This window comes from Helianthus annuus, chromosome 11 (genome assembly GCF_002127325.2).
Source record: "Helianthus annuus cultivar XRQ/B chromosome 11, HanXRQr2.0-SUNRISE, whole genome shotgun sequence".
Taxonomy (NCBI): domain Eukaryota; kingdom Viridiplantae; phylum Streptophyta; class Magnoliopsida; order Asterales; family Asteraceae; genus Helianthus; species Helianthus annuus.
The window spans coordinates 18,932,036-18,947,724 of NC_035443.2; the positions used below are offsets into that span (position 1 = coordinate 18,932,036).

A 15,689-nucleotide genomic window follows, 5' to 3' on the forward strand; every position below is an offset into this window, starting at 1 on the left:
TCGGTGAAGTATGTTAGAGGAAGTTCGGATAGAAAGTACAAGTTTGCAGAATGTATACACCAACTGTCATTAAAATGCGGGAAAAAAGTGCATCAAGATATTGTAATAAGATGGAATTCTACCTATCTGATGCTCGATAGTGCATTGGCCTATCGTAATGCATATGAGCGGCTAGCACTTGTTGATTCGAGGTATAAGACTTTCCCATCAGAACAGGAATGGACAAGGGTGGAAACAATCACAAAATTTTTGAAGCCCTTCTATAACATCACAACTTTGTTTTCTGGTAACTCTTATCCTACTTCGAACTTATATTTTTATAATGTGTGGAAGATTCAAAAGTGTATTGAAGATCAGATGGACAATGTTGATAAGGTGATAAGTGACATGGCAAAAGAAATGAAAAAGAAATTTGATAAATATTGGGAAAACTATAGCATGATATTATCTTTTGCGGTTGTTCTAGATCCACGATATAAGTTTGAGCTTGTTGAGTTTTTTTTCAAAAAGCTTAACATGGAAGAGAAAGTATGTAAAGAGAAATTGGATATTATTTTCAAAGGGATACATAAGCTATATGATACGGAGTATGGTGTTTTGTCAAGAACAACTTCTTCAACAGCCAGGAGTTCAAATATTTGTGTTGATACGTCTGATGATATGGATGGATTTGAGTCATTTACAGGCGAATTTAGGAATGTCGAGAAAAAAAAATCACAACTAGACATGTATTTGGAGGAGGATCGACTTAATAGAGAAGAAGAACTTGACATTTTACAGTATTGGAAGGATAATCAAGGGAGATATCCTCAATTGTCTCTCATGGCTCGTGATATATTGAGCATCCCAATCACTACCGTTGCCTCAGAATCATCTTTCAGTATTGGGGGCCGGGTTCTAAGTAAATATCGATCTTCATTACGCTCATCGAATGTTGAGGCTTTGCTATGCACCCGTGATTGGTTGTTTGATTTAGAAGGTATTAAGTTCGTTCTATTTATGACTTCACTATGTATAGAATGTTAATTAATGTTTTACTCTTTTTGCATATCCAGATGATGAAAACGAGGATGATATCGAGGAAGAACTTGCAGAAGATATTGAATCATTGTATCCGACATATGATGATAGCCACGTTTAGGTAATATTGACTACCATACTGATAAAGTAGTACATGTTTAGAAAATATTTTTTTACGCCACCAAACATTATCTTCCAATCACTTTTTCGGGCTACGCTTCTCTTTTCTGGTCAAAATACTAGGGGTGTCAGTCGTGTCTTGTTGGCGGGTTGTAATCAAGTTGTGAAGAACTTGACGCTTCTCTTTTCAGGTTGGTGATCTGAAACAGCAAAGGGGATGAAAAAGATGCCGATATTGCAGTTCGTGTCTTTTTTTTTTTTTTGTAGTAGGGAGCTTTTTAATATGTATTAAAATTCTTTTAACAACTCTATTAATAGTATTTGCTTACATTATGGTACATTATATGATTGATTAAATGCCTGTAGTATGTTGTTATGTTTGGGGCGTGCCAAGATCATTTTATGGCAGGTTGTTTCCATGCCTAACGCCAGTGCTCGCTCACCGCTGCCTGGTTAATGAAGACGATCGAGAGGTTCCTAGCTTTCTGTTTGAGTCAGTGGAGCCCGGTTTCCGAACTTCACAAGTTGTAAACAGGTTGAAACTCCAACTGTTTTTTATTTGACCCGTTTAAGATAAAACCCCACCCAGATCAGCTCGTTCATACCAAACGGGTTAAAACTGGACTTCTTTTTATTTGACCCGTTTGAGATAAATAATATCCTTTATCGTTCTTGGTAGTGTAACAGCCTATGAAATAATGGAAGATGCTCAGGAAACTAGTGAACTGGACTATGTTAATAGAGGTAAGTATATATTTTTATTTTCCACTTGTTTTCTCAACTGTCAATATTTTTTTCCTTCGGCTGCACTTATATTAGTATAAAGTTGAGTTTGTATGAAAAACTTGCCAACTTTGGTCTGCCAGTTGTGTTTTTAGGATCTGGGGGTGTAAAAAAAGGGTGTTTTTATGTTAAAGATTTGATTTTGTCATCTGGGTCGGTCTCAGGATTGCCTAAGTCGACATCCACTTGGGGTGTGGAAGCACGAGTCCCGTTTCTAGATAAAGAGTTCATCAATGTGGTTATGAGTATCGACCCCGAAATGAAAATGGTAAGATATTGAGTACAATATAAACATGAATGTTGACCCATTGCTAAGTGAATTTTCACAGATTGACATGGAGAAAAACCGCATAGAAAAGTGGATTCTTCGAAAGGCTTTTGACGATGAAGATCATCCGTATTTACCAAAGGTATAATTAACGTCTTATTATTCTGAAAAATTATCGTGTTACGGATAGTGAATTTGTTGTTGTGCAGCGTATTTTGTATAGGCAGAAAGAGCAGTTTAGTGATGGGGTCGGGTATAGCTGGATCGATGGACTAAAAGACCATGCGGAACTTCATGTAAGACGTTTTATGTTTCTACTAGCAAACGATACTCTCTACTACTTTATATAATAAACTGTTGATTCAGGTGACTGATAAAATGATGCTTAACGCGTCACATATCTACCCTCACAACACGCCACAAACAAAAGAAGCATGTTACTACCGGATGACCTTTGAACAGTTTTTCCCTCAGGTCAACCGTTTTGCATCAGTTACTTCATTGTCGTTTTTGCATCGCTTACTTCACCTTGGATCACTGTCCTGACCGGTCTTTCTTTTTCATTAGAATTCGGCGATCTTAACCGTGCCAGGTGGTGCGAGTGTGGCTTGCAGCACTGCAAAAGCAATTGAATGGGACGCTGCATGGTCCAACCATCTTGACCCTTCAGGCAGAGCTGCTCTTGGAGTTCATGATTCGGCCTATGAGGTTAATCAACATCCAGAACTCGATTTGAAGCTAGAAATTAACGGTTCCAAAACATAACAGTCAAGTTTTTGTGTATAAACAAAACTTTCGTAGTCAATGGTACAATTGGTTATCTTAAATAAACAATAAATAACGTATCTCAATATTTCAAATTTGTTTTCGATTCTAAATTGGTACCTAGACTGAAAATACCAAAAATGGGTCGGTCCTAAAAGAACAAGGCGGTGTAGAAGAGTTGGTTCCACGTATCGGGTAACCCGGGAAGACACCAATGGGTGCAGTCAGGGGTGCCAATTTTTTATTTTTTTGAATTTTTTGATTTTTTTTATTTTTTTTGAATTTTTTGATTTTTTTTTGAATTTTTTGAATTTTTTTGAATTTTTTGATTTTTTTGATTTTTTTTGAATTTTTTTGATTTTTTTTATTTTTTTTGAATTTTTTGATTTTTTTTGAATTTTTTTTTTATTTTTTTAAAAAAAACCCATCTTGACCTAAACCCATTCTAACCCATCTCTTAATAAACCCATCTTAACCCAAACCCATTCTAACCCATGCCCATCCTAACCCATTACCCAAACCTACCCAACCCACCCATTTTGCCACTCCTACAAATGATACAGGCAATTCCCCAGTGAAAAAGTTGGAGCTCAGTATTCTACAATAGAAAATAAATAAGTTTTTATAGTCATCAGATCACGAGACACAAAACACATCCACAACAATACCAACAAATTTCACCAAGTCTTACAATCTCTCAATGCTTGTAAGATTCCCAAGTTCATGAGGAATTGCTCCATACATCATATTGTCCTCTACGGATCTAATTAATAAAAGAATTATTATTGTCACGACCAGCAAAACAACAGTTATAAGTTAAAGAATGACAGTAAATTTAATGAGATAACAGATTAATTAATAAAAACTCACAAAGATTTCAATGTGCGGATGTTTCCGAGTTCTTGTGGGATTGATCCGTTCAACCGATTCGCGAGAAGAGCACTGCAAATAAGTTTTTTTTTTTTTTTTTTTTTTTTATGTCAAACATGATACTTTAACATCCAAATTAGATCTATATAATATGTTAAAGATTACATGTTTACAATTCGCTCCATGAAACCCCATGCTGGAGGGATGGTACCACTGAGACGGTTGCGATTTAACTCTCTGTATGAATGAAATACACAACTTAACTAAAAAATACAAACAAACAATGGAAAGTTATTTAACGAATAAGAAGTGGTCGTACAGATTTTGGAGATAAGGAAGATTGACGAGTTCCGGTGGGAGAATCCCCGGTAGGCTTTGTCCTTGAAGATTTCTGCATCTCGTACCAACCAAAAGAAATCAAACTCAATTTGTGCTTCGTTCTAGAAACCCTAATTTTTGCAATTCTGATAGTTCTGAAAGAATATAACAGTAATTGGAAAAGGCTATACTGCCCGTTGAGTTTAAATCACTCTTGTGTTCCTGTGATTTTCTTTATTGAAATAAAAGAAAGTGAAAGTAAGACTGTTCGGCCGGCCTGGTGCGGCCACGGGCTGCACAACCCCCCCCCCCCCCCCCCCCCCGGGTTCCCGTCCTCTCCATCGACCACAAGACGTTGAAGCCGGGACTCCCTTTCACACACGCACACATATACATACATATAAACACACTTATACATATACATATTCAGCGATTCTGTAATGTGGTGATGACAAATGTCCTATATCTAAATTAATTCAAGAGGGTGAATTAATAATTTTCTATTTATTTCAATTAATTGATTAAAAGATAACTGCTCAAAATAACCGCCATCCTTTATTATAGAAATTCGAAATTAAGAACTAATCTACGAATTTGTGTCATCTTGTTCACCGGTTATTAATTCTCTAGTGTTATATAATTCTATAGTGTTATATATTTTTGTTATAACACAATCAATTATTAATTTTGTAGTGCAACCACCATTCAGAACTGTATAGTGTTATATATTTTTATATAGTGTTAGAGTTAATTGCTAAAATCGTCCCTGAGGTTTGGGCACATTTGTCATTTTCGTCCAAAATGACACTTTTGTACCATTTTGCCCCCCACGTTTGTAACTTTTTGCCATTTTTATCCAAACCACTAACTTAATTTATTTTTTCTGTTAAGTTGAATGATATTTGGATGAAACTGACAAATATAAACCACAGGGACGATTTTGGCAATTTACTCAAACTCTTTTTAATTTCTTTTATTTAATTAATTTTGTCACATATATAATAAAAAATAATATACATACAATTTTTATACAAAAAAAAATAGTTTTGTCACATATTTTTTATAAATTTTTATCCAATCACAAACTAAGTTAATTTTTTTCTATTAAAGTGAAGGATGTTTTAAATTTTATAAATAAATACAAAAATTAAATAATTAATTTTCAATTTATTTATATAAATCAGTTTTATTAAGAGAAAAAACTGGTATATACTTTTCAATATTTTCGCTCTTAAACTTTTAATAAATATTTATTTTCGCTCTTTAATATTTTGCTTAAATTTAAGAACTATGAAAATGTATGATTCATTTTTCTTATTATATTTCAAACTGCATATATTTATTAAAAGTTTAAGAGCGAAAATATTGAAAAGCATATAATTATATAATTTGAAATTCAAGCAAAAAAAGTTTTTACACTTTTTTAGTTCTTATATATATATTTTTTAGGTTTTAGTTTTTCAATTATAATAAATTAACTTTAACTTTTATATGTCTATTACAAATTCTTTTGTTTTTTTACCTGAATTATGAAAATGTTTGTTAAATTACCCAATTTGTTTTTTTCCTAATGACAATATTAGACGTTTGAACTAAATTCACAAAGTTTGGTTGTATCATCCCACAACTTTTAGTTACATAATGCTTGAGTTATAACATAAAGCTCACTACAAAGAAAAACCAGCAAGTGTGACGATTTATTACATTTCCTTGACCAAAATACTCAAATAGTGTAGTCACCCATTAATAGAATATGTTACAAGCAAAATAATACATTTACATAAAAATAAACTAAAAATAGATAAGAACTAAAAAAAACTAACTGAAAATGTATGATTTCTTTTTCTTCGGATAAGAACTAAAAAAAACTAATAGAAAATGTATGATTTATTTTTCTTCTTATATTTCAAACTGCATATATTTATTAAAAGTTTAAAAGCGAAAATATTGAAAAGTATATACCAGTTTTTTCTCTTAATAAAACTAATTTATATAAAGAAATTGGAAATTAATTTCTGTATTAATTTATAAAATTTAAAACATCCTTCGCCTTAATAGAAAAAAATCAACTTAGTTAGTGGTTAGATGAAAATTTATAAAAAAATATGTGACAAAACTATTATTTTTTTCATATAAATTTTTGCATGTGTATTCTTTTTTATTATATATGTGACAAAATTAATTAAAGAAAAGAAACTAAAAATAGTTTGAGTAAATTGCCAAAATCGTCCCTATGGTTTATATTTGCAAGTTTCATCCAAATATCATTCAACTTAACAGAAAAAATAAACCAAGTTAGTGGTTTGGATGAAAATGGCAAAAAGTTACAAATATGGGAGGCAAAATGGTACAAAAGTGTCATTTTGGACGAAAATGGCAAATGTGCCCAAACCTCAAGGACGATTTTGGCAATTAACTCATAGTGTTATATATTTTTATATAGTGTTATATATTGTTACATGGTGTTATATAGTGTTATATAGTGTTCTTTGGTTTACATAGTGTCATATATGATGGATGCATAGTGTTATATAGTGTTATATTTTTCTGTTAGCATGTCTATGATGGATGCATAATGTTATATATTGGTATATAGTGTTATATGGTGTTATATTGTGTTACATAGTGTTATATGGTGTTATATAGTGTTATATGATGGATGTATAGTGTTACACATTTCTTGTAGCAGTTAAATTTGAATCGATAGAATTTAGGAGTGAATCACTAGAATTTAGGAGAGGTTACCTAATTTGAAACATATACAAAGACACTATTACCCTACAATTTCCAAATCAGTCCATATAATTAAGGGTTATTGGATTTTATCACCCTCAACTATTGGCCTTTGGCCGTTGCCACCCGCAACTAACACTTTGACACCCGGCACCTCCAACTTGACTTTTTGTTTGTGTTGACACCACTCAGTTAAATCCCCACTAACGGGGTTTGTTTTTTATCCTACGTGGCACAAATTTGATGAGTTGGAACTGATAAATTTGATGAGTTGGAACTGATTAAGTGATGATGATTTTTCTTTAACCTTCATTTCCTTTTTAAATCACTAGACAGTACAAAACAAACCCTAAACAGGGGCGCCCATTCTCTCTCTCTCTCTCTCTACATCCTGCCATCTCTCTGTCTCACTTAATACCACCACCATCCACCTCCACCCACCCCACACCACCATCCTGCAACCCATAACAATGTGTAATCCAGTCTTCACTTTTTAGTTTTTACACAAACATCATTAGACCTTCTCAAACACAATCAATGTCTACCGAGTCAGAACAATTCACCTTAAATCTGAAATTAAGCACAACGTGACGACACCAACTGAAACAATGGAGCTAGCAAAGTGTTTATTATGTCCGGTGTGTCAGCTTTACCAACTGAAACAATGGAGCCGGCAAAGTGTTTATTACCACAGTCCGGTGTGCCGGCAGAGTGACGAGACCAACTGAAACAATCAACTGCAACGACCACCAAACCCACAGACGGTAGGGAGCTTCAGCCACCTCCGCTACTGGCGCCACCATCACCGATTCGTCTCGTTCCGTGATAAACAGATCCGAATTTTGAGGGATTTTACAAAATTCTAAGGCTTGAATTTTGAGGGTTTTTTTGTGTATTTTAAGAAATAGATCTAGATTCGATTTTGTGTTTTGTTATTAGAAAAGTTTTTTGATTTTGTGAATTTGAGGTAATTTGGTTCTAGGAATTCAAAGAGAAATGGGGTGGTTTGTGGTGGTTGGGAGTGGTGCGGTGCAGGTGGGGGCGGTGAAGGTGGGGCGGTGGTATAGAGAGGGGCGTCGGGTGGCGGTTTGTGGTGGCAGAAAAGGGAGAGAATTAGAGGGAGAAGGGGAGGATATATACATACACAGTTGTAATATATTATCTTCATTATAGTAATTAAAATATACACATAAGCCTTAAAATTATCCACCTCATCTTGCCACATAAGAAATTGAGTGCCACGTAGGATAAAAAATAAACCCAGTTAGTGAAGATTTAACTGAGTGGTGCCAGCACAAACAAAAAGTCAAGTTGGGGGTGCCGGGTGTCAAAGTGTTAGTTGCGGGTGACAACGGCCAAAGGCCAATAGTTAGGGGTGATAAAATCCAATAACCCTATAATTAAAACACAATTTATAATTTGGTTCCTGTTGATCTCAACCATTAGATCAAGGATCTAATGGTTTAAAACACTTCTTACACTTCTCGCACTTTAGACACTTTGTTCACTATCCCTACCCTACATATATATATATATATATATATATATATATATATATACATGCTCGGTACAGATCGTCGGACGAACGTGATTTCTTATAGGTCATGATACGGATCGTCGGACAAACCTGATTTCTTGTTTCGGATGCTGTAGCGAGTGCGGAATCGAAGATACAACACAAACCGAGGGAGAGAGTAAACACAATACAAAGATTCTATGATTAACGCGTTCGTGTATCGATTCGACAGAGTTTTAGTACAAGATTCGACAAATACAAAGCTCACCGGAACTCTCTCTCTCTAGCTCATTCAAGCTCATTAGTAAAACGGAGGACATCTACTGGTATTTATACTCAAACTAGCAGACTTACATCGACACATGACACAGACACGATATAGAACACTTGATATCAATGTACATAGATACAGAAAACAAAGACATATAGGCTTGTAAATGAACCGAACGAACATGAACGAGGCATGTTCGTGTTCGTTCGTTAAAGTTTAACCGAACAAACGATCGGACATGAACATTTTAACGAACGCATTTTCTTGTTCGTGTTCGTTTAGAAACTAAAAATGTTCGTGTTCGTTTATGTTCGTTTATTAACAATGTGTGTAAACGAACAGTTCAGGAACATAAACGAGCATACAAACATAAACGAACGCAGTTTCACATAAGCGAACCTAAACAAACATAAATGAGCAAACATAAACGAATATAACTAAACATAAATTAACGAACACAAATGATGAAACACCAATTAAAAGTAAACATGAATATCTAAACGTAACCATCATAAAAAAGAACTTCAAATGTAAATAAATTCGTTAAAATTATAGTCTAATAGACACTTCAAAGCACCATCTTGAAATCACCAATTCACCATTATGATCAATAATGCACCAACTTCATTCCTTTGTTGAACGACAAATTTGGATCATTGATGGACCACTAGAGTATCATGGTGCCATTAGCGAAACTACTCGATCATATCCATCTCCACCAGGATTGTTTTGAAATCAGAAACTCAAAACATGTAATGGGATGGTAAAGAAAATATTGTAAATTTTAAATCTAGTATTAGTTTTAAACTTAATATTAGTAATATATAAAGTTAAACAATTAAATAAACGAACAAATATAAACGACCATAAACGATCGAATTCAAACGAACATAACTGAACGAACATAAACGATCGTTCATGAACGTAAATGAACGAACGAGACATTGTTCATGTTCGTTCATTTAGTTAAATGAACTAAAAAAATTGTTCATGTTCGTTCATTTACTAAATAAACGAACATAAACGAGTTTCCTACCGAACGATACATGAACGGTTCACTGAACGTTTGGTTCGTTTACAAGCCTAAAGACATCGTCACAATAATGACCACATCGATACACATTTCCTATCACGATATCTATATATTTATATATCTATTGACATATACCTCTATTGATATATATATACATGCATATCGATATGTACACATGCATATCGATATATACACATACACATATATATATATATATATATATATATATATATATATATATATATATATATCGATATATAATTTTGATCAAATTATCGATACACAAAAGATATATACATCGATATACATCATATCATGCAAGCTTTCAAATTCGACGTTGTTGACATCATCATGATGTCATCATCCAACGTTTTAACTTGGCCCAATTAATATTAATACTTGAAGTTTATACCATTTTAAAAAGCCCAAATTTTAAACCCAAACTAATGTCCTACTTTTTTTAAAACTTTGAAGTTAATCCATCGTAAAAGTTCCAAATTTCACACCCAAATAAAATATACAATTCACTTAATAAAGTAAGTTCGATTATTTTGCTATACTACTTTTGTTTTGTTTATTTTATAACAACTATCGTCATATTATGGTTTCTTTATATACGATTGATGAGTATATTATAGATTTATAGGGTCGGGCGCCCAGGACGCAAAGCTTGATTAACATTCCGAGGGACGGCCCTCTTGGTAGCAATGGTGAGACGTGAAAACTAGGACTAAAATTAGTCATATTGTTAGTATAGATGATTATCAGTTAGTAAGTTATGTTTTTGGTTATGAAAATCCAGTTTCTAAGTTATAGAAACACATGAATGAACAACATGTTAGCTACTGGTCAACGAACAAGATGAAAAGTAGAACTGAATTATGAGGGACTGGAATTTACTTTTATTATTTAAAAGGTTAACTTAGAAACATTTTTTATTTTTCAAACAAAATCAATGAGGGTCTTTTCCATTAAAAAAATAAAAAATAACATAAAGAGTAAATTACGATTTTGGCACCTGTGGTTATATTACTTTTACCGTTTTAGCCCAAAAAGAATTTTTTAACATATGAGCTCTCAACGTCTTTTTTTCTAACCCTTTTGGCCCCTAACACTAACCTCATCCATTAAATGTTTGGGGCTAAAAGGGTTGGAAAAAAAAATACGTTAGGGGCCAAAAGGGTTAGAAAAAAAGACGTTGGGGGCTTAAATGTTAAAAAAATTTGGACTAAAAGGGTAAAAGTGATATAACCACAGAGGCTAAAATCGTAATTTACTCTAACATAAAAGAAGGGGGTCTGCATCACCGACAACACTGCGACAGGTGCAAATTTGATAAAACTCAGGTAGCGGTGAAACAACTTTCAGTAGCCATCTTTAAGATTTCGCACATGTGTGTCAGCAAGTTATGGTGACATTTAAACTTTGTCAATTGCTTTTTTGTATGCATTTTAAAGATTTTACATACGGTAATGACTGCACCACTTGAACTTGTTAACACTTTTTTTTAAAATGCCTTTCATAGTAAATGCTGAAATAACAAGCGAGGGAAGAGGAAATTACATGCTAACGACGTGGCATATTGTGCTGTTTGGTTCTGCGATGCAAGTGACATTATTCTCCCGTTCTCCAATGCTAGAAATCTCCCAATCACGACATGGATCTCGTTCGAAATCCCAATCTTTACCCAGCTTTCTTCCAATCTCCCTCAATGCATCCACTATAAAAGACGTTTTTAAGTAACTTAACCACGAAACGAGCAATATATAATCTAGAGGTTACCCATCATATCTTATAAACTAACCTTCTTTGGAAGGAAGACAAGTTGTGTTGATGGATGCAAAAGCAAAAGGTAGCACGGTAACACATAGAATTACTAACAACATGTTGCTTAGATCTAAAAATAATTTCTGGGTGGATAATAATACAAGTATTTATATAGTAAATATCCAACATACGGAAATTGATCGGAAGTAGTTGGGAAATTAGTGCAGGCAGCAAAGACCAAGTCTTCAAGCTTTTACTGTCCACACATTCACTCTTCTGAATTATACAAGCAACTTGATTTTATTTGTGACTTTTATTTCCACGTCCACACATTCACTCATCTGAATTATATGCAACTTGATTTTATTTGTGATTATTTCCAAAAGGGCTAGCAGAGGCAGTTTGTTTATAGTTTGTCTTCTTTTTTTTTTGAACGGCCGACAGAAAATTTTATTATTAGTAGCAAGATGCTACAAACCAAAGATACAAACGTTTTACACCAAACAAAGCAAGACAGTTACATCAAATCATAGCATCTAATTTGAACCGACACCAATCCTCCCAAGATAAAGCCCCCACTTTTGACCGATTCTTCACCCATAGGTATGCCAACGATTTGATTTCATCCATAGACCTCGTAACATTTGGTACCTCCTGTCGAAATACGGCATCATTCCTCGACTTCCAAATGCTCCAAAAAGCCACAAGAATAACAGCATGAATAACTTTCCTTTTTCTCCTCGAGCCCGAACTTGACGAATGCAACGAAAGTAAGTCGTTTATACTGAACGCAAAGATAGGTGGAATCCCGCACCAGTCCGCCAAAATCTGCCAAATCAGCTGTGCGAAAGAGCACGAGACAAAAATATGATCGCTAGATTCTGCATAGTCGCCACATAACACACACATTTGGTTCGAAACCGGGACATTCCGACTAGCCAGAGCACATCTCGTTGGCAACTTCTCCATTTCTGCCCGCCAGGCAACAATGCTGACTTTTTTCGGGACCCAATTGTTCCATTCGAAGACGTTATTAGGCCTGGTGCGGTTAACAGAACTGAGAATGCTTTTTATACTTGCAACATTAAAAACCCCACTGCCGTCATACCTCCAATTCCAGCAGTCCGCTCCCACTGACCCAACCCGGTTGCTTAAAATCAGCTGCAACAGTTGCAGTTGGGACGCAGCAACAGAATCAAGATCCGGTCGAGCCCAGGCCCAGTTAAAAACAGGCCCAGAAGCACTAGCAGCCCATCGGTCTTGAACCAAGCAATCCTTGACGGTTTCTTCATGGAATAACTCAGGGAACTTTAGATAAAACGGAGTCGACTCAGCCCAACTATCCAACCAAAAACAAACGTTTTTCCGTCGCCAACGACTGCCGAGAAGGCAGATTTGAGGTCGATATTAGCAGCTAACAACGGCTGCCAAATACTATACATATTTTTCCATGGCCCCGCAACTGACGCCTTGACTGGAATGTCATTCCACACCCTTGAATTATGATGAACTGCCCATACAACCCGCCGCCACAAACTTTTTTTCTCTGTTTTAAAACGCCACTCACTCTGAATTATAGTTTGTCTTCTACTTCGATGTATTAGATTAGATCGTTATCACTAATGGAAGAGATATGATTAATGCACTGATGTGCTCTAAAATATACATATTTTATACAATTATTCCTACACTTTTGAGTGATTTTATGGTTGTTTTTTATTAAAATCCACTCATTACTGGTTCATTCATGAAGTTTGATATTTTAAGTGAAATGAGCTAAAATGGGGTATTTCGTCTCTCAAAAGAAAGTTGTACCTAATTAATAGATATTATATCAGTTAATTAATGATTATACAATATTAAAATTTTGCTCAAAATGCTCTTAATGGTGAAGGGGGCGACCCCTTATGAGGTGAGGGGAAAGTTTTTGGGTCCGATCGTACGATGCCATGTGATTTACCCTCTCTAACTCCTTTTTTGCCCAAAAACGAACGGGGTGCACCCCTCATGAGGGGTGGGAGAAACTTTTTTTTTTTTGCCTTTTTTACAAACTATTAAATATTTAATAAATGAAACTTAATTTTAACAAAATAAAAGTACTAAATTAGAAAAACAACATTACATTAAATTAAAAATAAAAGAAAAACATTACATTAATTAAAAAAAACTTAAAATTACTAATCTTCGTCGTCGGAGTGCAGCAATAGGTGGGGTAAATCAATTTTTCCGAGATGTTCAACGAGATCATGCTTTAGTCTCCAATGCGTATCTTCATCCATAAGCTCGTCTAAAACACTGCCATCGAGGGCTGGCTCGACTGGAGGATCCCGAATGTGTATCGATGCTATTGTGTTTCCGTCGTCTTTTAAAATCATGTTATGTAAAATAATACACGTATACACCACATACCAGATTTTTTTCACACTCCTAGAACGTATTGGCCGATTCATTACACCCCATTTCGACTTCAAAACACCAAAGGCCCGTTCTAAGTCTTTTCTTGCCATCTCATGTTGCTTCTTGAACTTCTTTTCGTCTACTTGGTGAGGATGTGGAAACGATTTGACAAACACAGACCATGTAGGGTAGATTCCGTCCACGAGATAGTAACCACGTTTGTATAAGTGTCTGTTAACATAAAATGGACATTTCAGGGCCGTTCCATTTCATTCAGTATCAAACAATGGAGATTGCTGAAGCCCATTGATGTCGTTTTGTGCACCTGGTGGACCGCAATAAGCATGCAAAATCCATAAATCTTGAGAGGCCACCGTGTCGCAACCCCCGACCCCACCCCGAGAGCGGGAGTCGCGAGCACGAGCCGGTGGTATCGGTGTTTATTAATTTGGCAGCGGAATTAAAACATCAGGATCATCGTTAGGAAATAAATTCAGAGTTTGCAAAACACCAAACTTTTGTATTTAAACAAATGGGATAAAAACCCCTATTTCATCTATAATATCTTTTACACGGATAAACCCTAACTTGCTGAAAACATAAACTTCTTCTTTTATTTAGGTAACTTATAGCCACTTTATTTAAGCCTTCAATGCTTCTTCATAGCTGGCTTCCAATGACTTCCCATCAAGTTACCTGAAACGCGTTTTAAAAATATTTTATCAGCAAGAAATACTGGCGAGTGCATTCCAGTTTATAAAAATAAGTTGTTATAACTTTACAGTATTAAGAGCGATTACAATATTTATATCTACCCAATTACTCATTCAGTATTTGTCACGTTGGCAGTTACAATGACTGTGGTCATATTAACTCTTTGTCCAATAGTAACGCTTGATTAGTAGTGTATACAAAACCCCACATACCGGCAGTTTTTGTAGAATACAAAGACTTAATCACTGTAACTGTAACTAATAAACATTTAAGGTTTTGTAAAGCATTTTAAATACAATGACTCAAAAACTGTGAGAAAAAGAGAATGACTCACAAACTGTGAGAAAAAGATAATGACTCACATTGTAAACTTAGGTTTTTCTATAGGCTTCCTTATGATATTTTCTGCTAATATTCTTGAATTCCTATTAAAAACATACAATGCATACGTGTTAGTATAATAACCTAAATTTCAACTTATCAATACGTCACGAGACAGAACCCCAACTTAGTTTACAAAGCATAGCCCTAAACAGGCAGCGCTTTGACATCAGTTGCTTGCTGGCTTCCAGATCAATCGAACAGGACATCGAATTAGTGATTGGGGGTTAAAATACTTACAACGGGGCAGAGCTTTGTGATTTAGGGGGTATTTTGGCTATAATTTCGTGCTAGAAGTTATAGAGAGAAAAGAGTTTTGAACGAGTTGGGAATGTGCAACAACTAGTCAATTTATAGCTGAAACCGGAGCCTGTCGCGCCCCACGACCGCCCCCATCTGATCCCGTCGTGCCCCGCGATGTCACGGCCCTCGACCCCACCCTGGCCGGAATCGGGAGCCGCGAACAGCCCAGTGGTACCGGTGATTATTTTGAAAAATATTGCAGCGGAAATTTCATCAGGACCGTGAGTTAGGAAAAATATCAGAGTTTAGAAACACCGGATTTTATTTATTAAATAGATGGGATAAACCCATATTTTACAAAGGTAGCTTTTAATATAAAAACGATATTTCTTAATTTGATTTAATTAAAATAAGCCACTTCTTGAAGTCCTTCAGTGCTGGATCTAATCCTTACTCCAATCTACTGTAATTACCTAAAACGCGTTTTAAA

At 35.0% G+C, this 15,689-nt stretch overlaps 1 protein-coding gene across 4 annotated transcripts in view; it reads right to left on the minus strand.

The window, feature by feature from the left end:
- The window catches only part of LOC110898799 (probable leucine-rich repeat receptor-like serine/threonine-protein kinase At3g14840), a 31,301-nt gene extending 19,557 nt beyond the window's left edge, over positions 1-11,744 (minus strand). For 2 of the 4 annotated variants that reach the window (XR_004872184.1, XM_035979633.1), the window contains exons 1-6: positions 11,502-11,743; positions 11,261-11,417; positions 4,146-4,217; positions 3,992-4,063; positions 3,827-3,898; positions 3,648-3,719 (exon numbers count right to left, since the gene is read on the minus strand). Coding sequence is in view for 3 of the 4 variants with exons in the window: in XM_035979633.1 (XP_035835526.1) it covers positions 3,648-3,719; positions 3,827-3,898; positions 3,992-4,063; positions 4,146-4,217; positions 11,261-11,417; positions 11,502-11,583 (527 nt within the window). In the remaining variant the exon portion in view is untranslated. Of the gene's footprint in view, positions 1-3,647; positions 3,720-3,826; positions 3,899-3,991; positions 4,064-4,145; positions 4,222-11,260; positions 11,418-11,501 lie in introns of those variants that run through there. The other 2 variants (XM_035979632.1, XM_035979634.1) reach the window with 2 other exon arrangements.
- Positions 11,745-15,689: the final 3,945 nt, after the last annotated feature.